Source organism: Nyctereutes procyonoides, unplaced genomic scaffold, assembly GCF_905146905.1.
Source record: "Nyctereutes procyonoides isolate TBG_1078 unplaced genomic scaffold, NYPRO_anot_genome, whole genome shotgun sequence".
NCBI classification, from domain to species: Eukaryota; Metazoa; Chordata; class Mammalia; order Carnivora; family Canidae; genus Nyctereutes; species Nyctereutes procyonoides.
The window spans coordinates 19593969-19618319 of record NW_026575147.1 but is presented as its reverse complement, the minus strand read 5'-3'; the positions used below and the strand labels follow the sequence as shown (position 1 = coordinate 19618319).

The window sequence follows — 24351 nt, the reverse complement described above, 5'->3', positions numbered from 1 at the left end:
CTCATTCTTTTTTATGGATGAAACTATTACATTGTGTTATATACCACAGACACCACAACTTCTTTATCCGTGGATGGATACTTCGATTGCCTCCATATTTTGGCTATTGTAAATAATACTGTAAACATAGGAGTGCATATATCTTGTTGAATTAGTGTTCTGTTTTCATTGGGTACATACCCAATATTTATTTATTTCAGAGAGAGAGAGCAAGAGCATGCATGGGCTGGGAGGGGGGAGCAGAAGGAGAGGGAGAAGCAGACTCCTAGCTGAGCAGGCAGCCCAATGTGGGGCTCGATCTCAGGACCCTGAAATCATGATGTGAGCCGAAAGCAGATGCTTAACCAACTGAGCCACCCAGGTGCCCTGATTTTTAATTTTTTGAGAGGCCTCCATACTGTTTTCCACATCAATCTGCATTTCTACCCACAGTTCATGAGGGTTCTTTTTTCTCCACATCCTCTCTAACACTTGTTATTTCTTACCTTTTTGATTTTAGCCATTTGACAGGTGTGAGATATCTCATTGATCTCATTTGATTTGCATTTCTCTGGTGATTAATTATTGAATCATAATGTTAGCTAAATCAGCTTTTAGATTATCATCAATATTTACTCAGAGCTAAGCCAAGCAGTCTATATTTCTCATCTTGTACACATTTATTTTTTTTTATTTTTTTTTGCTGTACACATTTATTTTTATTTTTAAAAGACTTTTTAAAATTTTAAAAGATTTAAAGAAATTTATTTATTCACGAGAGTCACAGACATAGGCAGAGGGAAAAGCAGGCTCCATGAAGGGAGCCTGACGCGGGACTCCTCCCCAGACCCGGGATCATGCCCTGAGCTGTAGGCAGATGCTCAACCACTGTGCCACCCAGGTGCCCCTATTTTTTTTAAGTGTTTTATTTATTTATTTGTTTATTTATTTCAAAGAGAGAGAGCATGAGCAGGGTGAAGGGCAGAGGGAGAAGCACCCAATTGTGTACCCAATTGTATGATGAATAGAGGAGAGAAAGGTATTGGTTTGTTGGGGAGAATTCTTACTGTTTGAAATTGAGATTTTTGCTTTTCCTGCCAATTTGCATTACAGGTGTTTCTGAGTCTAGAATACCTTATTTTGACTTCTGTGGGTCAGAGTTGGGAAAGAATTCAGTTGGTTTTAAATTTTTTTTTTATGATAGTGAGAGAGAGAGAGAGAGAGAGAGAGAGAGAGAGAGAGAGGCAGAGACATAGGCAGAGGGAGAAGCAGGCTCCATGCACCGGGAGCCCGACGTGGGATTCGATCCCGGGTCTCCAGGATCGTGCCCTGGGCCAAAGGCAGGCGCCAAAACGCTGCGCCACCCAGGCCAAAGGCAGGCGCCAAAACGCTGCGCTCCCCTTCAGTTGGTTTTAATATGAACTTCAACCAAATCTGTTTTAGCCCTACCCTTACCCTTATCTTCAAGGGTTCATTGTGCTTCCAAATTCAGAATTTTTTGTGCGGTTCTTTTTTTTTTTAAGATTTTATTTATTTATTCATGAAAGACACAGAGAGAGAAAGGCAGAGACGTAGGCAGAGGAAGAAGAAGGCTCCAGGCAGGGAGCCCGATGTGGGACTCGATCCTGAGACCGAGGATCACGCCCTGACCTAGGGGCAGGTGCTCCACCACTGAGCCACCCAGGCGTCCCTTTTTGTGTGGTTCTACTGTAAATCAGTTTGTCTCTCAATCTCTGGCAGGCAGTTAGGTTTCAGCTTTCTCCTCTCTTCTAAGATGATCACTTCTACTCTACTGGGATCTCTGAAGGGGATCCCAATGATGGCATTCCTGCTTCATGCAGGGGTCCTGAACAAGTTGAGAGATAAAGCAACAGGCAAATATGGAGGTAAACATATCGACTTTATTACTGTGGGAGGCTAAATTGGAGGTGTACTTTGTCTTTCTCTTTCTTTCTTTCTTTCTTTCTTTCTTTCTTTCTTTCTTTCTTTTCTTTTTTTTAGATTTTGTTTATTTATTTGAGAGAAAGAGAGTGGAGGGAGGGGCAGACTGAGAGGGAGAAGTAGACTCCATGGTGAGCAGGGAGCCTGATGAGACACGAGGCTCCATCCCAGGACCCTGGGACCATAACCTGAGCTGAAGGCAGATGTGTAACCAACTGAGCCACCCAGGTGCCCCGGAAGTGTACTTTAGTATGAGAGTTTATGGGCCTGCTAATTGTGCCCAGAACCAGACAGCCTGGACTGAGGCCTACTTCCCCATGGAGGAGCAAAGCAGAATTATGTGTCTGACAAAGACTTTCTCTTCCAAGAGCAAGGAGGATGGAACAGGGTGGAACAGTCCAGTTAGAGTGGGTGAATAAAGGGCTAAGAGAGGCCCAGTCATACTGCCTGAACTTTTTCACAAGAAGTAAGACATCAGGAGTAAGGAAGCATTTCTGAACTACATGGTACATCACTTTATAGATGCCAAGATTTTGTTGAACTCTCTCAGCTTTCCTTTCTTTCCTCACTCTATCTTTTGGGTTAGGTCTTTAAAAATTTTTTTTGAGATATAATTGATATGCAATATGATACTACTTTTAGGTGCCTAATATAATATAATATAATATAATATTTGTATATTTGTGAAATACTTACCATGTATGTAATTAACACCCATCACCACACAGTTACAAATTTGGGCTTAGGTATTATTCTTTCGAAGTTATTTTAGTAAGTTTTGGGAAGAAATGAAAGTAAATATGTATATTAAATTCTCTGCCTCTTTTTTTTTTTTTAAAGATTTTATTCATGACAGAGAGAGAGAGAGAGGCAGAGGGAGAAGCAGGCTCCATGCAGGGAGCCCGACACAGGACTCGATCCCAGGTCTCCAGGATTAGGCCCTGGGCTGAAGGTGGTGCTAAACCACTGAGCCACCTGGGCTGCCCAAATTCTCTGCCTCTTAAACAGAGGTTTCAGGTTAGTGTTTTGAAAGTAATTTTGTTGCCAGGGTTACAAATTTCTTTTAAGACAACTATTTATTACTTGTGCTACTAGGTGAATACAGTGATGCAATAATTCTTAGATTGCAAAATCTCTAAATCATTTGTATTTGCTATTGCAATATGGATTTATTTTTGGGAGACTTACTCTGACAATTTTGTTTGACTTTGGTTAATGTTAAAACTAGGTTGCATAATGTTAACATATAAAGAGGTGACTCAAATTAAAATATCTCAAGCACAAATTTTAAATTTTTGTAGATATTCCATCAAATTTCGCTTTCACAGAGCAATAATAAAAAAAGGAACTGTAATAATATATATGCTTCCCACTTCAGCATTTACTAACAATCCTTAAAGTGAAAAGGATCCCAAATTAAAGAAAGAATGGAGTGCCTGGGGTGGCTCAGTCAGTTAAGTGTCTGTCTTCAGCTTAGGTCATGATCCCAGGATCCTGGGATGGAGGACCCCTGTGGATCTCCCTGCGCAGCGGGGAGTCTGCTTCTCCCTCTCCCTCTGCCCCTCTTCCTGCTTGTGCTCTCTCTCAAATAAATAAATAAATAAATAAATAAATAAATAAATAAATGTCTTTAATTTATTTATTCCAGGGATCCCTGGGTGGTTCAGTGGTTTAGCGCCTGCCTTTGGCCCAGGGCATGATCCTGGGGTTCCAGGATCGAGTCCCACATCGGGCTCCCTGCATGGAGCCTGATTCTCCCTCTGTGTCTCTGTCTCTCTCTCTCTCTCTGACTCTTATGAATAAATAAAATAAAATCTTTAAAAAATTATTTATTCTTGGAAAATGTAGGGTAGCTCAATTATAGTATTCATGGTGTTAAGCAAAATCTTTTCTAAAATAATCTGATAAGTATCTTCAACTAAGGCTTAATAGAATAATCAAGTTTACTTATTAGTTACCCTGGAGTTTTTGTATCTCAACAGGCATCATAACATAGAATATCTATTTGTGGCATTTTGGGCATCAGTAGGGCATAAGAATGATGTTTCAGGGAGCAGAACGTTTTGTGCATCTACGAATTAAACAGGATTATAATGGTCCCCTTTGGAAAATGATTTTTTTAAAAAAGATTTTATTTATTTATTTGACAGAGAGAGCGAGAGAGTGAGAGAAACAGAAAGAGAACAAGCAGACAGAGGAAGAGGGAAAAGCCGACTTCCTGCTGAGCAGGGAGAATGACAGGGCTCCTCTATCCCAGTACTCTGGGATCATGACCTGAGCAGAAGGCAGACACTTAACCAACTGAACCACCCAGGTGCCAATGGAAAAAGATTTTAACTTTGATCATAGGAACTGGATTTGAGATTCATCTTTACAAATTACTAATCTTGGGATGCCTGGGTGGCTCAGCGGTTGAGTGTCTGCCTTCGGCACAGGGCGTGATCCTGGAGTTCTGGAATCGAGTCCCACATTGGGCTCCCTGCACGGAGCCTGCTTCTCCCTTTGCCTGTGTCTCTACCTTCTTTCTATGTCTCTCATGAATAAATAAATAAAATCTTTAAAAAAATTACTATTCTTAGGACCTTGGGTATACCCTTGTTTAGTTATCCATTGTAATAAATCACCTCAAAACTGGGTAGTTTAAAACAATAGTCATGCTTGATTTACTCAAGATTCTAGAGGGAATAAGTCCTACATTCCTGAAGGAAAATCTGGGTGGTACACCATTGTGGTCACCACAGGATCTGTGGCTTTTGGTAGAGAGACACAGCCTTCTTGTAACGACTTGGCATGAAGGAGATGGGGGCTAAATACTCCAATGTCAGCCCTCCAGACTTCCAATCTCCTGCCAGTGCCCTCTCCCATGGACCAAACCCAGAAGTCATAGGACTCTGGGTTTTGAGTCACAGGGCAGGGTGGAGAAGGGGGAAGAGTAGATCTAGAGGGGCAACAGAAGATATTCAGCAGCAGAAAACAAGTTTAGTTGTTGAACACTAAAGGCATGTTAAGTTAAATAATATCCTGATGCATACTTCTTATTTGTGGATTAGAGGAGTGTTGGAGCCACCCTCTAATTCATTCCCTTCCTTGCTCCTTTGCTTTCATCTACCTCCTGATAACTTCACTTTTCATTCTACCATTTAAAATAAACTCTGCCTCATTACTTCAGCTTAAAGCATGTTCTAGTTCATGAGTTTGGCTTTTCTCCTCTTTTTTTTTTTCATCCTTCTTTTAGTATCATATACCCATCTCCTAGTCGGGTAATGTTCTTCAGCCAACCTCTTCCCAGGCATCTTTCTTTCTATACAGCAGCCCTCTGGAGAACCTTTCTTCCCCCAGCCTCTTATCCTGGCTCCTTGATTAAGACTAGAAAGATCTGGTTTCAAGGTATTGAGGTAAGGCACATGAGAGATGACATGAGAGTGAGAGCCACGGGTATGTGGGGAAGGCTCCCTTTGGTGGATCCCTGTCTACAGTGTACTTTCTGAAGCTATTATCCAGTGGTAAAATGAATTCATGGCCTTTCCTCACATTCCTTATTTCCAACATACTCTCCCATTCCATCTAATGTGTTCTGATATAAAAGTCCCACCATTTAGCCTCAATAATCATCTATTCCTTGAAACTCTGGCTTCCATGCATTTTTCCCCTGAATTCATTTTTTTTTTACCTATCCCTCAGTTTCTTTCACTGCTTTAGTAGACAATCCCTCACCTCTTTCCCCTCAATCTTTTATCCCTTGCTTTCTTAAAAAACAAACAAACAAACAAACAAACAAAAAACAAAAAAACCTCTTCCTCAATCTGTTTTTTCATATCATCCTGGCTTCCTTTAGCCTGTGTTAAAACAAACTTAACTAATGCCAAATTACCCCCCAAGGATGTCATTTTTTCCCAAAAGTTCTCCCTCTTCCCCTCGGTTGAGAGAGAGAGAGAGAGAGGCAGAGACACAGGCAGAGGGAGAAGCAGGCTCCATGCAGGGAGCCCGACGTGGGAATCGATCCCAGGTCTCCAGGATCACACCCCAGGCTGCAGGCGGCACTAAGCCGCTGCGCCACAGGGGCTGCCCCCCCTCGGTTTTCATCTTCACAAAATTTGCTTTTCAAGAATACAAAGGAAACACTTCTCCAGGAGAAGACAATCACTATTTTGTTTTCCTTTAAAGTATTTCACATGCTAACTACGAAGTGTTTACATTTTAAATGTAAGCCTAATTGAAGAATTGTGTGTCTATGTGGGAGGAGGAGGGGCGCGGTGGTAAAGTGGTGAGTGGGGAGTCTGTTTGAAACCCTAGTCTCTAACCCGAGAAACTGAAAAAATAGTAAACAAGCACTCCACTCTGAGGTTTGGACTAATTCACTCACTTTCTTCTCGAAAAAAAAAATTTTTTTTTTGGTATTTATCTTGAGAATGGTGTAAGGGAATGAAAAGGACAAATTTAAGCAAGAACTAAGAAGTTAGACTCTCAAGACAAAATTTAAAAAAATTCTTATCTCACTCTTTTGTATCCCCACATTCATAGTCCTTTAAAAGCACGTTTAACCTACAAATATCCATGGAAACCAACCAAAGGGAAATTAGAAAGGAGAGGCATTTCAGTACCAATTCTATGCGAATTGATGTTTGATTTTCATTAGTCCAGCACTGTTTTTCCTCCAATGTCTTAGTGTTTATTACAGCAACAATTACCTCAGTAACAAATCCTCCAGGGTAGTTTTGTTTAAAGGTGCCTAACTTATACACTTCACCCAACTGTTTTCAAAAGTGTTGAGTCCTTCATGTTGCAAATTAAAATACTATTTTTATCTCGGCTCTGGTTCTGCAGCAGAAGCCTGTCCCCAGCAGGGCAGGGCCAGGAAAGCTCCTGTGCACGTTTAAATCATGTGCACGTTGCTGTGCATCTCGGCCACAAGGTGCTTTAAAACTGCCAAGAACCGGTGCATGCTGTGTGCCAAATGATCAGTCCTGCGACCTGGACACAGAAGAAGGATGCTTTCTCCCTCCCTCTCACACTAAAAACAAAACATAAAAAGCAAATCCAGCAGGCATCAAAACCTTCCGAACGCCTGGGGAAAGCGCGCCAATCACACAAAGAAAAGGAGGGGGGCTACTGGGATTCAAAATCCTTTCCCCAGGACGAACACCCTCCCTGACCTATCGGAGTTAACTGCGCGCTCGGTCGTAGCCAATAGGCATGGCGCCCCGGGTTCAGGCCCACCTTGCAGGCTGACGGACATTCATGCAACCCAATGAGATAGCGCGATGCTGGAGAAGGAACCAGTACATTAGGGAGGGGGCGGAGTGTAGGCCAGGGGGTTGGCGGTGCCGTGTCATGGAGGCTCAGTCAACGAGCAGCCATTGAAGGGGAAGGAACTGTGGCGTGCGTGTGTGTGTGCGCGCGCGCGCGCGTGTGTGTGCGTGTTTGTGCGTGCGTGTGAGTGCGCGCGAGTGTGTGGACGAGGAGGTGGGGGCGGCCGACTTAAGAGTCCCAACTCCTTGGACTCCATTTGCTATTCTCTTCTTTCTCCCCCACACCTATCTGGAGGTAGTGGGCGTTTATATTTGCTTTTCTTTTCATTCATTTCCAGATCTTTTACAATTTAAGGGTTGGGGGTAGTGGGAAAGGCAGGAAAGGGTCAGGGAAGGAGTAGTAGCAGCCGAGCAGGAGGAGGACATGGAGATGAAGAAGAGGATTAACCTGGAGTTAAGGAACAGAGCCCCGGAGGAGGTGAGATGACTCAGCCCCCTCCCCTTCCCCGCCAGACCTGGATTCGGAGGGTCGGGTTCTGGGGGTCCCGGTGGCTGTGCGGGGAGGGGCCATGAATGAACCCCCGACTCGGGTTAGGGTTAGTGGGGAATATTTAATTTTAAGTGTAAAATCATTAAAATCTTCTATTTAAAATGGCGAAGGGTTTGAAGTTTCTAGGGGCGTTTTTGTGTGTGCCTGGGGGCTTAGCCTCCGCAGGTTGTCCTCGAGTCGGAGTCCCGGCCTGGAGGGGCGGGACGCGGGTGCTGGGGGGCCGCTCTTTGGTTCCATCCTGCTCTGGGGCAGGCGGCGTGGGTGCGACCCCCAGTCCCACTCGCCCCTGCCGCAGCCGTCGTCGCCTGAGAAGTTAGTCCAACTTTTCTGCGATGCTGCCAACTCCTCCTTTCTTCTTAGGGGCGGGGGGTGTGCCCTGGTCTCGAGGCCCCGGGTGTCCGGCGCGCCGGCCGGGGTCCCCTGCGGAGGATGAGGTCGGCGGTCGGCGCCCCCGCGGCCTCCGAGTCCTGGGACCGAGGCGGGCAGGGCGCGCGGGGCGGAATCCTCTTGGTCCCCCCCGCGCTGGGACGGTATTCGGCGTGTCACGTCGTCGCGGCCGCAACTCCGAATTGGAGCCCGGGAGGAGGAGGTGTCACAAAACTCAACACATGGGTCGTAGTAGTTCTGTGCTTTAAAGATGGATTCGGCGAAGCGAAATGATGCGCTCCTGCCGCTGTCGCCTTAGTTAAAGAGACGGGGCTGGGAGGGGCCACGTGAGGCTGGTAGCGGTCAACTTCTGGGGGGTCGGACCAGGCGTTTCCGCCTCCCGGTCGAGGGCGCCTCCCGGGCTGGCCCAGCCCTCCCCGCCCGAGGCCAGGCGACCCCGCTTCCCCGGCGGAGCCCCCGCCCCGCGTGCGTTTTCCCGCGGGTCGGGGCGGCGGGCGGCGAGCGCGGCGAGGGTCTCGGTGACTGCGGCCCCTGAAACAAACACTGGGAGCGGAATAGCAGGGATCGGGCTGTTTTCGCAGGGGTGGGGCGGTGCTGTGCACCTCAGTGCTGGAGGCGAGCGGGTCTGCTGCTGGGATGTGCGGCGGACTGGGCACCCGAGGTCTTCATGCCCTTATTTATTTTTTTAAGCCTTCGTTTCCCTGGAATTGGCAAAGGGCAGGGAGGAGGAAACAGTGCTGCTATCATCCCAGAGAGAGCTGGGAGTTTTCTAGGGCCTACTCTTTGGGGGCTTCAGGAAAACAAACAAGATCAAACGCTGCCCTTCAGAAGCACACACGTACAATACTTTTGTGTGTCTGGGGTTTGGAAAAGTGAATTTGCTGCCCCGCATGCCCCCTTCCGTTTACCTACCCTACCCGTAGTAATTTCCTTTACAATTTTGGGGAGTGCCAGACGTTGTCTTTTTGCAGCCTCCCCTTCCTCCCCTGTGGTGTAATAACGGTCTCTTCTATTTGTATAGCTCTTTACAGTTTACAGAACGCTTTTTGTGTTTGTTATTTACCTTTCTACTTCGGACAGACTTGTAAGGTAGATTGTATTGTTCTAGAATCCAAATTAGTAAATGGAGTCCCAGGGCAGTGAAATTATTTACTCATGTGGAAGAACTGGTTTTCTGACACCAAATCTAGTGGCCCTCTCTCTCCTCCGCTCAGCTGGACTAGGAGTCAGAAGATTTAGAGTGGAAGCATAGCTCTGTTATACTGTGTGACGGTAGCCAAGTCATTCTTACCCTCTGGACCTTGGCTTCCTTAACTCTAAACAGATCATAGTCCTTCTCTGGTCTGTAAAATAATTATGTCAAAGTCATATTGAAATAGAGAAGGGGGCATTTCTCCTTGTTAATTTTTAGCTCTCAAAATCCTCAAACATATTTTTTTGCACTGGGAGTAGATATCCAGGGTCTCCTGTCTCCCCCTTAAGATTAAGTCCTCTTAGGTCCACACCAGCAAGTTTTGTTGTTTGACCTGATAGGAGGATGCTGCCCACCCCCCCCAATGAGGAGAAGTCTACAAAAATGCTACCAGAGTGTTACAGAGAAATAACATTTTGTCAATGATGTATTGTCCTGAGTGACATTGTTAGGCCCTGCTATTAAGAACAAATACCTCTGAAAGCCAGCTTTCTCAGAATGAGCTTTCGAGCATTTCTTCGTGAAGGGTAACAAAAGTATTTTTGAGTTGTGGTGGCATTTATCAAGCAAAGATAAGGGGGTTTAAACTTGAAATGTGAATAAAATAGTTTCCTTTCTTCTCCCTGCTGTTTTGGGGCAGCTCACTTGAATCATATCCCAGTAGCTTCTGCAGCCCTTCACTGCATAAATACATGCCTTGATGTTGTGAATCCTTATTAGGGGCAGAAGTAAGTTTCACATGGGACCTTTTTCGAAGTTTTATTTTTTATGCATCAGTGTTATGAGCAGGCATTGAACTTTTGGTCTAAGTTTAAATTTAAAAGATTAACTTATAATGATGACTTTAGATTGTATTTCAGTTTTTGGTTAGGGAGGAGTGAATGGAAGGGATCTGTGTAAGGGAATTAGTGGTTTTAATATTCACATTGCCAGTTGTCTTGACCCAAGTCTTTTGCTAAACAGACTGCAACGTAAAGAATCATTCATTTTCTATCTTACAGGTGACAGAGTTAGTCCTTGATAATTGCCTGTGTGTCAATGGGGAAATTGAAGGCCTGAATGATACTTTTAAAAAACTAGAGTTTCTGAGTATGGCTAATGTGGAACTAAGTTCACTGGCCCGACTGCCCAGCTTAAATAAACTTCGAAAGGTAAGTTGGTATTAAGTGTGAAATCATCATAATTTTGATGCCAAGGGCTAACATGTCTAGGTTTTGGCCAAATGAAACAACCATTCTGCCTTCTAATTAGAAGTTTCTGAATTTCTAGAGATAAGAGAATGGGTTATGCAGGATTTTAGAATCAGCTCTAATACTGCTTTTAAAAATTTAAACATAATAGTGAAATTGCTTTATGACATGAATGTGGATTTATTTATTTATTTTTAAATTATTTATTCATGAGAGACAGAGAGAGGCAGAGACACAGGCAGAGGGAGAAGCAGGCTCCCCGTGAGGAGCCTGATTTGGGACTGGATCCCAGGACCCCGGGATTACAACCTGAGCTGAAGGCAGATGCTCAACCACTGAGCCACCCAGGTGCCCCATGAATTTGGATTTAATATCTACTAAATGTTTTTCTCTGAAACATAAAAGCTACCTATAACCCAATTGGAACCAAATTTGGGGTAGAAGCTTATTATATAGGGGTTCCAATACATTATTTGGTGATTATAGGTAGGAATTTGGAAACTAATAATTTGTAACATTTCTTCTTCAAATTGATATATTTTAAAAATCTGGGGGCGCCTGGCTGGCTCAGTTGGAAGAATGTGTGACTCTTGATCTTGGCATTGGGTTTGAGCTCATATAAAGTGTAGAGATTACTTAAATAAATAAAAAACTTAAAAAATAATCCGATCTGCCCTAAGCCTTCACCATTGTTTGTTTTTTCTCCATGTTGAATATATAGTTGGAACTTAGTGACAATATAATTTCTGGTGGTTTGGAAGTCCTGGCAGAGAAATGTCCAAATCTTACTTACCTCAATCTGAGTGGAAATAAAATCAAAGATCTCAGTACAGTAGAAGCTCTGGTGAGTGGAAAGTCTCTGGACTTGCTCTTTTTTGGTTGATTTTCTGAGATTTGCTAGTGTTTTTATCTTCACTGATTTATATTTCACTCTTTGAAACTTCTGAATTTCTTATATGTTTTTAAAAGGATCTGCCTTCTCTTCTTTTAGAGTAAACCATTCAGATAAATTTTTAAATCTCTGAGAAATTTATTTTATTAATAACCTCAAGAGTTGAATATCTGGTTTTAAACTTCCCAGTATTTTCTTAAATTATGTTCTTTTTCCTTCTTTCTTGATTTAATTTTATTTTATTTTATTATTTGCTTCTTTGTTTCCTGGAGTGAGATGAAGTGAAACTCAGAAAATTGTTGTTCTGATTTTAAAAAAGCTTGGCAGGAGGTTGAAATTGTTGACAATAAGCTTGACTGGGTTTAAGCTAACCACATTATTATTGTTGCCTATTTATGGACATATATGGTCAACAAAATATATTGAGTGGCTACTACAGGATGACTCTAAGCCAGGTGTTGGAAATACAGTGGTGAACAAAATAAACTTCTTATTCTTGTGGAGTTTACATGCAGGTCCTCATAAAGAGAATTGATACGATAACCCTTCTTTATAAAATTTGAAAAATCCAAAAATCATTCTTTTAATATATGTTTTCAGGTCCATGAAATAAAAAGAAATAACATAATATTTAAAATCTTGAAATGTAAGCTTTAACTTTTTACTTTTCCAGCAAAATCTTAAAAATTTGAAAAGTCTTGACTTGTTTAACTGTGAGATCACAAACCTGGAAGATTACAGAGAAAGTATCTTCGAACTGCTGCAGCAAATCACGTACTTAGATGGATTTGATCAGGAGGATAACGAAGCACCAGATTCAGAAGAGGAGGATGATGAGGGTAATCATTCTTAATGCTTATAAATACAGGCTCCAGCCTAGCCAGGCAAGTTAGATTGGGCCTGGATATTTAGGTGATTAAAAAAAAAAAAAAGTAAAACAAAAATTACAAAACCCACAGCCCTAATCCTGTATTTCTTATTTTAGATTGCTGATAGCTTTGGGGAATTTAATGATTATTATGCTATCAAGCTATGTGAAATTTTTTTTTAAAGGATTTTATTTGAGAGAGAGAACAAGAGAGAGTACAAGCAGAGGAAGCGGCAGAGGGAGAGGGAGAAGCAGGCTCCCCATTGAGCTGGGAATCCCAAGTGCGGCTCAATCCCAGGACCTCAGGATCATGATCAGAGCTGAAGGCGGATGCCCAACCGACTGAGCCACCGGGGTGCCCTCAAGCTCTGAAATTTTGTATATGTATGAGCTTTTTTAACGACCACCTAGTAAAAGTGGCAACTTTTAAAATAGTACTTTTTTTTTTAAAGGAATCATTTCTTGTAGTGTTATCCATAATAGTCAAGAAATAGAAACAACCCAAATGGCCTATCGACTGATGGAGAAACAAAATGTGATATATCCATACAATGAAACATTATTGATTCAGTCATAAGAATGAATGAAGCACTGATACATGCTCTTGCATTGAAATCATTCTATGAAGTAAAAGAAGCCAGACACAAAAGGCCACATTTTGTATGACTCCATTTGTATGAAATGTCCAGAATAGGCAAATGCATAGAAACAGAAAGTAGGATAATGGTTGCCAGGGCTGGGTGAGAGGAGAATGGGGAGTGACTGTTAATGACTGGGTTTTTTTTGAGAGGGGGAGGGGAGGTGATGGAAACGTTCTAGAATTAGGTAGTGAATATATATGATTGGATAAGTGGGTGACTAACAGATCAGATGATGGAATGGCTGTTGTTTGTAATGGGAGACATTACTCTTGGTTGAAAATCATTTTTACTGTAAAAAGAAATCTGATGGACAATGTTAGAAAATGATAGAATGATAGAGAAGTGGGTTTCGAGATGTCCATAAGGTAAAACAAACTTTAGTGCATGTAATATTTTAATGAAAATCTGTACGTTGGAAATATTTCAGTATTTAGAAACCATAGTTCTCGAATAGTGAATATGGATGTTGTGAAAGGGAAATCTTTTTTTTTTTAAGATTTATTTATTTATTTAGAGAGAGAGCGAGCGAGTGCACACAGGTGAACAAGTGGGGAGAGGGGCAGAGGGAGAGAGTCAAGCAAACCTCCTTACTTGAGGGCAGAGCCTGAGACCATGACCTGAACTGAAATCAAGAGTTGGACACTTAACCGTCTGAGCCACCCAGGCACCCCCTGTAAAAGGAAAATCTTAAAAAAAGAAAATATCCCTGAGATAGTTTCCACCTTCCCATTGGCTTTAGAGTTGGAAGTGATTGGGGCAAGGGCAGATAGGCTTAAAGTACTAGCAAGAAACATTTGCTCAGCCACTCACTCATCTTTTAAAATATTTTTAAAGATGGAGATGAAGATGATGAAGAGGAAGAAGATGAAGCTGGTCCACCTGAAGAATATGAAGAAGAAGAGGAGGAAGAAGAGGAGGATGAGGATGAGGATGAGGATGAAGCGGGCTCGGAATTGGGAGAGGGAGAAGAGGAAGTGGGCCTCTCATATTTAATGAAAGAAGAAATCCAGGTGAATAGGCATTTCTTTATTACTAAATAAAGTAATTATTTAGGCATAAAGCCAAGGTCTATAAATAGTTCAGTTGTGGAGAAATTTGAAAATTGTTACTAACTTGCAGGTCTGAGCGTGTCTATCTGTCATTTTTCCTACTGTCCCCTGGCTCAAACTGTATCTAGGGCAGCCTGGGTGGCTACTGAGCCCAGGCGGTTTAGCGCCGCCTTCAGCCCAGGGTGTGATCCTGGAGACCTGGGATCGAGTCCCACGTCGGGCTCCCTTCGTCAGGCTCCCTACTTCTCCCTCTGCCTGTGTCTCTGCCTCTCTCTCTGTGTGTCTCTCATGAATAAATAAATAAAATATTAAAAAAAAACCTGTATACAGATCATCATAAGCACCTATGGTTTTACCGCCTAGGTATCTTGTAAATCCATTCTGCCCAGAGCAGCAGGGTTCATGGAAACATTTTACAAAAGTTTCTGAGCTTCAGCTTCTGCATTTATAGAACTGAAAATAATATCAACCTCTTAGGCTCTTTTCAGGGCTTAACGAGAATATAGGTAAATTATCTAGTCCATGGCACATCATAGGCACTCAGCAACACTTTCCTTTCCCTCTAATTATTTTTTGTTTATGGTTTTGTTGTAGTTTTCCAAATGGCTTCTTGAATACAGTGTCACCACTTAGGTGTATCCTTCACAGTCTGTGCTTGCTTGCTTAGTCTGAATGCAAATATGATCATATCACTGCCCTGCTTGAAACAATTTAATGTTTCCCTGTTGCCACCAAGATATATACAAGACCAATCACTATCTAGTCCCTGTTTGCCTCTCTAGCCTCTTCTCCCTCCATTTTAAATTAAATCGTCACACTAAGCTGTTTCTTGCCTTTCTGTTTCATTGTTTACTCTTAATCTGAAATGACTTGCTACTCATGCTCTCTGATGAATGCTTTTTTTTTAACTGAGGTAAACATAAATATAGTTAAAGCCTGTAAAGTGCACTGATTTTATGTACAAGTTCACATTTTACTTATCTGTATACTTGTATGACTACCATCCAAATCATGACTCAGTTCTGGAGTTGTCTCATTATTGAAACTTTCTATAATTTTTTATACTCACTACCTTCGTTACCTTTTTTTTTTTTTAAAGATTTTATTTATTTATGAGAAAAACAGAGAGAGAGAGAGAGAGAGAGAGAGAGAGAGAGAGAGAGGCAGAGATATAGGCAGAGGGAGAAGCAGGTTCTCTGCAAGGAGCCCAGTGTGGGACTCGATCCCGGATTCCAGGATCAGGACCTGAGTCGAAGGCAGATGCTCAACTGCTGAGCCATCCAGGCATCCCCCTTTGTTACCTTTGAATCTTGGTTAGTCTTCTCTTGCTCATAGATACTTTTGTAAAAACTTGTTTACTTGGCTACTTTCTATTAGATGGCGAGTTCCATAAAGGGAGGGTCATCTGTCTTTATATCTCAGTGTCTAGTACATTAACAGGGACATAGTAAGCTCACAGGAAGTGTCAGTTGACTTGAATAAATGATCTTTTGCCCCTGGGAATTACTATTTCCTCCTAATGTTTTTTTTTTAATTTTTATTTATTTATGATAGTCACACACAGAGAGAGAGAGAGGCAGAGACACAGGCAGAGGGAGAAGCAGGCTCCATGCAGGGAGCCCGACGTGGGATTCGGTCCCGGGTCTCCAGGATCACGCCCTGGGCCAAAGGCAGGCGCTAAACCGCTGCGCCACCCAGGGATCCCTCCTCCTAATGTTTTTAAATTACTGAGTTTGTTTGCATAATTCAGAGTTTTTTTTATTAAAAATATCTCTTACTTAGGGCAGCCCCGGTGGTACAGTGGTTTGGTACTGCCTGCAGCCCAGGGTGTGATCCTGGAGAACCGGGATCGAGTCCTGCGTCGGGCTCCCTGCATGGAGCCTGCTTCTCCCTCTGCCTGTGTCTCTGCCTCTCTCTCTCTGTGTCTCTATGAATAAATAAATAAAACCGAAAAAAAATATATCTCTTATTTAGACTATAAATTATTAGTATTCTTATTTGTTCTCCTAAGGACTTTTACATTGGTTAGATAATATCCCTGATCAGTGATAATTTTTCTCTGATACATTTTATTTTATTTTTTTATTTTTTTTTAAGATTTTATTTATTCATTCATGGGAGACACACACACACACACACACACACACACACAGAGGGGGGGGCGGGGCAGAGACACAGACAGGGAGAAGCAGGCTCCATGCAGGGAGCCTGACGTGGGACTCCATCCCAGGTCTCCAGGACCATACCCCAGGCCCGAAGGTGGCTCTAAACCACTGGGCCACTGGGGCTCCCTGTTTTTAATATTTTTAATTAGTTGTGTTGTAACCTTATTTTTAGAAGGTGAGAGTCAGTAGAAGCTTCTGAGACTATCAAGATTCAAAAAAGAAAGTAGAAGGAGATAGAAATGGGATTTGATTAGCTATTTTTGGTTTGAGTATTCTTTTTATTTCAGTTACACTTCAGAGGTAAGGAATTAATATGTACAAAGATGGACTTTATGTTTGTGTAGTATACTTCATTAAAAATGGGGGTGGAGGCTTTAGAAGAATTGGAAATAGTGGTGCTCCTGTACTATACATAGTATAGTGAGGAAACATGTCATTTCCCATTAGTTAGGAAGAGACCATAGTTTCTACTGAATAAGCCTTTGGTGAAAGCAGAGTTTTTATTGAGGGATATTATCTAAAATGATATTGAAAAGTAAAGGCTTAGATGATGGCTATACTTGGCGGTGAGCATAGCTTAAGGTAAAGACTTGTTGAGTCACCCTGTTGTACACCTGAAACTAAGGTGACATTGTGTGTCAACTATATTTCAATTTTAAAAAAAGGCTTAAAAATGTGAATCAGTTAATGTAACCATATATATATATTTTTAAAGATTTTATTCATTTATTCATGAGAGACACAGAGAGAGTGAGAGAAGCAGAGACATAGGCAGAGGAAGGAGCAGGCTCCATGGATGGAGCTTGGTATGGGACTCGATCCCAGGACTCTGAGATCACACCCTGGGTCAAAGGCAGACGCTCAACCACTAAGCCACCCAAGTGTCCCCATATTTTGTTTATAAATCTGGAGAAGCAATTAGCTTTTGAGAATGAGAGACACACAGAAAGGCAGAGATGTAGGCAGAGGGAGAAGTGGAGAAGTAGGCTTCCTCTGGGGAGCCCAATGCAGGACTCGATCCCAGGACCCCAGGATCACACCCTGAGCCAAAGGCAAATGCTCAACTGAGCCACCCAGGCCTCCCCATGTTCCTTCTTATTTAAAAAAAAAAAAAAAATATATATATATATATATATATATATATATATATATATATATATATATATATATATAAAATAGAAAGAGAGAGAGAGCACAAGCAGTGGGAGAGGGAGAGGGAGCCTGATGTGGGGTTTGATCCTAAAACCCTGGGATCATAACTCAAGCTGAAGACAGACACTAAACTAACTGAGCCACCTGTTGTACCCTTATTGTGGTTCCTTTTTATATTATTGGCCTACCCCATATATTCCTTTTCCTCCTTGTATCTTTTTATGTTTTTATTTTTACTTTTTTATCCCTCCTTGTATTTTTTTTAAGGTTTTATTTATTTACTCATGAGACACACACACACACACACACACACACACACACAGAGGCAGAGACACAGGCGGAGGGAGAAGCAAGGTCCATGCAGGAAGCCCAACGTGGGACTCGATCCTGGGTCTCCAGGATCACGCCCTGGGCCTAAGGCGGCCCTAAACCGCTGAGCCACCGGGGCTGCCCCGCTCCTTATATCTTGATGATGTCCTGGTATAGAATGCTTTTCAGTGTTTGAACTGATTGTATAAGATTGATTTCTTTTTTTTTTCCAGAGAGATTTATTCATTCATTCATTCATTCATTCATTCATTCATTCATTCATTCATTCATGAGAGACAGAGAGAGAGAGAGAGAGAGAGAGAGAGGCAGAGACACAGGCAGAGGGAGAAGCAGGCTCCATGCAGGGAGCCTGATGTGGGACTTGATCCTTGGTCTCCAGGATCAGGCCCTGGGCTGAAGGCGTCGCTTAAACTGCTGAGCCCCCCGGGCTGCCCTAAGATTGATTTCTGATAGAAGTGTTGTGCAATTGAGTTTCTCAGGATTCTCGCTACGTGGTAGGAAATTAGGTTCTGTTTAGTATTTCTATTTTTTTATCCTTTTTTTTTTAAGATTTTATTTATTCAGAGAGAAAGAGAGAGAGAGAGAGGCAGAGACACAGGAAGAGGGAGAAGCAGGCTCCATGCAGGGAGCCTGATGTGGAACTAGATCCCAGGACTCTAGAATCATTCCCTGAGCCAAAGGCAGATGCTCAACCACTGAGCCACCCAGGCATCCCGTTTAGTATTTCTAGATACAAATGGGGCTGTGGATACTGTAAAAAGGATGAGTTGTCCAAGTTTTCCCCTAACAACCCAGCAATTCTTGACATTTGCCTATTAAAGTATTTTAAGGAGCATACTGCTTTTGTGGGGTTGGAAGGGAAACCCTAGATTGGTTCCCCCCCTTTTTTCCCCCAAGCACATGTAGAACTCAACTGTTTGGAACATGGCAGTAAGTGTAAAAGGCCCCTGAGTAGCCAAAATATAGTAACAAAACACATTTTCTTTCCAGGAGCTGTTATTCTAAACCTATTTTCTATATTCAATATAATAAGCTTGTCGATCTATTTTCTGAATCCAAAGCAGATTAAAATTCAAGTGGTAACTTACTACAAAAGAGAAGGCATGAAAACTAGGAAAAGATACAATTCAAAGAAGAGGCCAGGGTCATTTTTAAAAGGAGAAAACTAGGGCAGCCCGAGTAGCTCAGCGGTTTAGTGCTATCCCCTCTGGCCCAGAGTGTGATCCTGGAGACCCAGGATTGAGTCCCATATCGGGCTCCCTGCAGGGAGCCTGCTTTTCCCTCTGCCTGTGTCTCTGCCTCTCTCTCTCTGTCTCTCATGAATAAATAAATAAAATCTTAAAAATAAAATAAAAGGAGAAAACTGTCCTACATGTATTGATAGGCTCCGAAAGAATCGGCATATACTAATTAGGTTTGTGTTCATGATCAAATGATTATGACTGAGTATTCAAGAGAAACGTTTGTTTGGTTTAGCATAAAATGGTAAAAGTGCAGTTTAGAGATTTGTATCCCAATTGGTTAAAGTAAAAAAAAAAAAGTTTTGATGTTTCAAGGCTATGTTTACATATTAGCTATCTAGAACAGCTCCTTCCACAAAAGTTGTAGATCAAGTTTTGTGATGCTATTTTGATGTGTAGATTTGTATTTATTTATTTTCTTAAATAAATAAATTTATTTCTTTTCTTAAAAGATTTATTTATTCATTCATGAGAGACACAGACGGAGAGAGAGAGAGGCAGAGATATAGGCAGAGGGAGAAGCAGGCTCCTCACAAGGAGCCTGATGTGGGACTCAGTCCCGGATCCCACGATCATGACCTGAGCCGAAGGCAAGCACCCAACCACTGTGCCACCCAGGCGTCCCAATGTGTAGATATTTAGATGTAGAAGGAACTTATACATCTTCTGGATGAATACTGTCTTTTATTGTTTGGAAAACTACGGTCCAGGGAGATTGAGTGACTTATTCAATGCATATAACTATGTTGGCACTAGGATTCAGGTAATTCCTGGCTTACTCTATAAAATAGAAAACTTTTCTTTGAAATTGTCTAAAGTTACTCTGTCCATTATAGTAGTCACTGAGCACATTTGGTTATTTAAGTTAAAATAAAATGAAAAATTCAGTTCCTCATTTGTACTGATCACATTTTTTACTTTATTTTGTTTAAAGATTTTTTATTAAGTAATCTCTACACCCAACATGGAGCTTCAATTCACAGCCTTGAGATCAAAACTTGTATGCTCTACTGAGCCAGCCAGGCACCCCTGTACTGGTCACATTTTAAGTGCTCAGTAGCCACATGTGGACAGTACAGATACAGAACATTTCCATTGTTGCAGAAAGTTTTTTTGAACAGTGTCAGTCTAAAATATAACTTACTTTCATAAACCAGATTTAGTTGGGTTCTTAAAGAAGACCTATGTAAGTTAGGTAGGGGTTGTTAGAACACAGGATAACTATAGTTTTTTTGTTCTTGTTGGAATGAATAACTACCAAACAGTGAAAAATGTGTCATGGCTTTTTATTCTCAAACTGAATATTTGGTTTTTAAGGATGAAGAAGATGATGATGATTACGTTGAAGAAGGGGAAGAAGAGGAAGAAGAGGGTGAGTTACATTATCTGCAAAAAATCCCAACATTAAAGTTATAGCTATTATTCACATACTTTAAAGATTGAGTTTATAGTTCAAATTATTACTGATCTTTGATTTGATTTTGGTAACATAGAGCACTTTGAGGGGTATAAAACCTTTTTTTTTTTTTTGAGAGAAAGAAAGAGCGCATGAGTGATAATGGGGGGTTGGCAGGAGAGAGAGAATCTTAAGCAGGATCCAGGCTCAGTGTAGAGCCTGATTTGGGTCTCGATCTCAAGACCCTGAGATCATGACCTGAGCTGAAATCAAGAGTTGGACACTTAGCCCACTGAGCCACTTAGGCACCCTGAGATGTAAAACCTTTCTTGAAAGAGTAATTTTCTCAAGGCATTTAATAATTTCTTTTTTTTTTAATTTTTTTTTTTTTTATTCATCCACGATAGTCACAGAGAGAGAGAGAGAGAGGCAGAGACACAGGCAGAGGGAGAAGCAGGCTCCATGCACCGGGAGCCCGATGTGGGATTCGATCCCGGGTCTCCAGGATCGCGCCCTGGGCCAAAGGCAGGCACCAAACCGCTGCGCCACCCAGGGATCCCCCCTTTTTTTTTTTTAATTTTTTTTTTTGCATTTAATAATTTCATTTAAAAAAACCACCCAGCCTATAACATTTCTTTCTTTCTTTCTTTTTTTTTTTTTTAAAGATTTTATTTATTTACTCACGAGAGACAGAGAGACAGAGAGACAGAGAGAGACAGAGAGAGAGGGGCAGAGACACAGGCAGAGGGAGAAGCAGGCTCCATGGAAGGAGCCCAATGCGGGACTTGATCCCGGGTCTCCAGGATCATGCCCTGGGCCGAAGGCAGGCGCTAAACTGCTGAACCACCCAGGGATTCCCCCCCTTTTTTTTAAAAGATTTTATTAACATTTATTTCTAAAACCGGTATGAACAGAGATAAGAGAGAACCTTGAGCTTAATTTATTATTTTCTTAGGTCTTTCATTTTGAAGAAGGTGAAGCCATATATCTAAGAGAAGAGCTGTTTTATTTCCAGATTACATCCTGTTCAGATTTGCTTTTTAGTACTCATTACCTAGGCCTTCCATAATAAATTTAAAAATTTACTAATGATTCTCTTTTATTGACAAGCCCCTGGGTTCTTGATCTGTACTTCATGATTTGGCCACAAGGGTGCACAGCAAACTGTCGTTGTTTATGGATTTCTAAATCTATTAAGTCTGTTCAGTACACTGAAGTTAAATTCAGAGAGGAAACAATGTATAATTTTTTATGCCAGTAAGTTTTCACTAAGATAGATTCAAAACTTTGTAATTTAGCAGATATTCATTTGGTAAAATTGAGTATTTTACTGTTTTTTTTTTTTTTTCACTCTTTTTTCAGAAGAAGAAGGTCTTCGAGGGGAAAAAAGGAAACGAGATGCTGAAGATGATGGAGATGAAGAAGATGACTAGATCATTCTAAGACCAGATTCCCTAATGTTCCTGGGTGTGCAATAGAGTGATCACATCTTCTTTGTTTCTTCATGTACCATAGCGATCCCTACAGAAGATAACCTGTAACTTTTTATAGGAAAAGTGTGGTTTTACTATTTTTGCCTTATCATTCCAAATAAGATTTACTAGTCTGTTAATGATCATATTGTATGTAGAGAAAAAAATTTTCATTGACCCCATTGTGAAATTCTCTAGCAATTTATTTAGAATCTTCATTTTTCTCATTCAAGCTCACTGTATTAGTTATTTTTAGCCCATAATTAAAAACATGATCACTTTTACACAGGCGTAGTTTGGTGCATTTCATTCATAAGGTTTTAAAGTTATTTATGAGTTAACTGAAATCACAGTCGGCTGGAATATGAAATGAAAATAATCTCTTGACTGATAAGTTGATTATATTTTTAGAGGTGACCCAGAGATCTCTAGCTTGAAGGCAATGACCTTTTGGGGGAGGGCTAAGGGTATTTGGGTGCTTTTTTGTCACATCAGTAACTTAGAAAGTAGGAAAATAGCAAAGGTTCTATTCAACAATATAGTTCATGGCTTTTGTGGAGGCTTCTGAAACCTTTTAAGCCAGGTGACTAATATTTTATTTTTGAAGGAAAATTGGTTGTACAAAGTTCAGATTCATGCAGCTGAGCCTTTGTTTTTCAAGCTGAAGATCACAAAATATCAACGGTTGTTTATTTTGTTTTCAAGTGCACATTCTTTATTTTCCTCCCAGCTATTCCTTTATGATGACTTCCATTTCTTGTTTCACCCCCCCTTTTTTAAAAAGATTTTATTTATTTATTCATGACAGACACACAGAGAGAGAGGCAGAGACACAAGCAGGCTCCATGCAGGGAGCCTGACATGGGACTCGGTCCTGCGTCTCCAGGATCAGGCCCTGGGCTGAAGGCGGTGCTAAATCGCTGGGCCACAGGGGCTGTCCCCGTCCCTCTATCTCAAAAATGTTGGGAAACTTATGGCTACCAAGGAAAAACTTTATTTAGTCTTTTACACTTTAACCACCTTTTCAGACTGTCTCATTTTTAAATAAGCTAAGTGAAAGAAATAGAATATTTTCTGAGATACAAATATTATCAATACAGTATTTGCAATAGATTCTGCTTATTGTAAATCTTTCTTGGTTGAGAAGATGTACAGACTGTATTAATAGGGTAAAGAAGGAAAAGCAGAGGAAGCTTTCAGAAGCAGCATTAATGTTCCTCAAAAGTCTGAACAATTGCCTGCCGATAATTAATGAGACATGCAAGTCAAATTTTCAAGTTAGCTTCCCAAATGATTTAGATACCACACTTCAAAAATATTTCTAATTTTTCTGAGTAGAACTTTTAATTATTCTTCCTATAATTTTAAGGTATTACCAGATATAGCATTTAATTGGAATATACTGGGCAGTTGGAAAAATATTTGAAAGTAAATATTAAAATTAAGATTTGTTTCCAAGTGGAAGTCCATTAAAAATAGAAAAATATTTGGGTTGGGTGTGTTTCTTTACATGGCTACTAAATATAATAATATGAGTAGACAAGTATATCTCCCTTTTTTGTTGTGGAGGCTCCATGCTCAAGGCAATTGCTTTTTAATACTTGGCTAAATTGTTTTCCCCTTTGTTTTGAATATCTGTAAGCTTTTTTAAAGTTAGCATCAGCAAATTAATTGAAGTTATACTTCTATACTGGGACACATCTCAATTACTGAGTAAAGAATTTATTTTTCAGTTTCAGATGTATGACTTGGGGTTTTAAAGTAAAAATTACAAAGTTATTTGTGAGTAAACTAAAGTTGCACAAGTGACTGAAATAAAACTTGTGGAATAGGTTTAGTGGGGGGATTGAAATCTCCAAAAGGCCAACATTTTACTCCTTTTTTAATAGTTGAAATACCCTGTTTTAGTCCCTAAGAATTCTCATTGCATAGTATATGCCAGACTATAAAATACTTATTTTTAAAATGAAATCTATATATTGACTTTCTTATCAATCATCTTATTGTGCAATCAGAATTAGATTTCTTTGATTTGAAAACAACATTTAGAGCCTCCAAATAACTTTTCAAAGACTTATTCAGCTTTGTGGGTGGTATTTTCATGCAAACAAGTAAGGGTGGGTTTTATATTTTGTAGAAGTTTTTGGTCCTATTTTAATGCTCTTTGTATGGCAGTATGTATATAGTGTGTTAAATTCCTCAAAACTCTTCTTTAAAAACTTTGAAGTTAATACTTTTGTGTAACTGTGTTTTGAATAAAGCCATGACAGTGTTTAAAAAAAAAATGCAGCACTCCTGATTATTTTTATTGTTTCTGACTGTTTCAAACCTGTTTTTTTTCTGTGACTGCTGTAATTTAAAGTTTTTGAAATTGAATTGCTTCAAATAAATGGAGGATTTGTTGTTAATTATTAGTTTCAGTGTATGACATTCACTTTTTGAACACCACTACTGGGGACTTTGAGGGTCTTTTTAAAAACAGAAACAGCTTGGGAGGTAGGCATTACAATTTAATAGTTTAACTCATCATCTGCCTTACTAACTTTTGTCCAAGAAGGAGAAGAAATTCTGGATTCCCTTAATTTTCCTTTTGGAGTTGCAAATTGAGCCAGTACTTTTTTTTTTTTTTCCTTAAGACTTTATTTATTCATGAGAGA

General features: G+C 40.8%; 1 protein-coding gene across 1 annotated transcript; it reads left to right on the top strand.

The window, feature by feature from the left end:
• The first annotated feature begins 7245 nt into the window (after positions 1-7245).
• Positions 7246-24102, top strand: ANP32E (acidic nuclear phosphoprotein 32 family member E). Its single transcript, XM_055312723.1, has 7 exons — positions 7246-7647; positions 10300-10449; positions 11210-11332; positions 12054-12219; positions 13724-13899; positions 20144-20198; positions 21585-24102. The coding sequence occupies exons 1-7, from the start codon at positions 7594-7596 to the stop codon at positions 21653-21655; spliced, it is 795 nt and encodes a 264-aa protein (XP_055168698.1). The 5' UTR covers positions 7246-7593; the 3' UTR covers positions 21656-24102.
• The last annotated feature ends 249 nt before the right edge of the window (positions 24103-24351 follow it).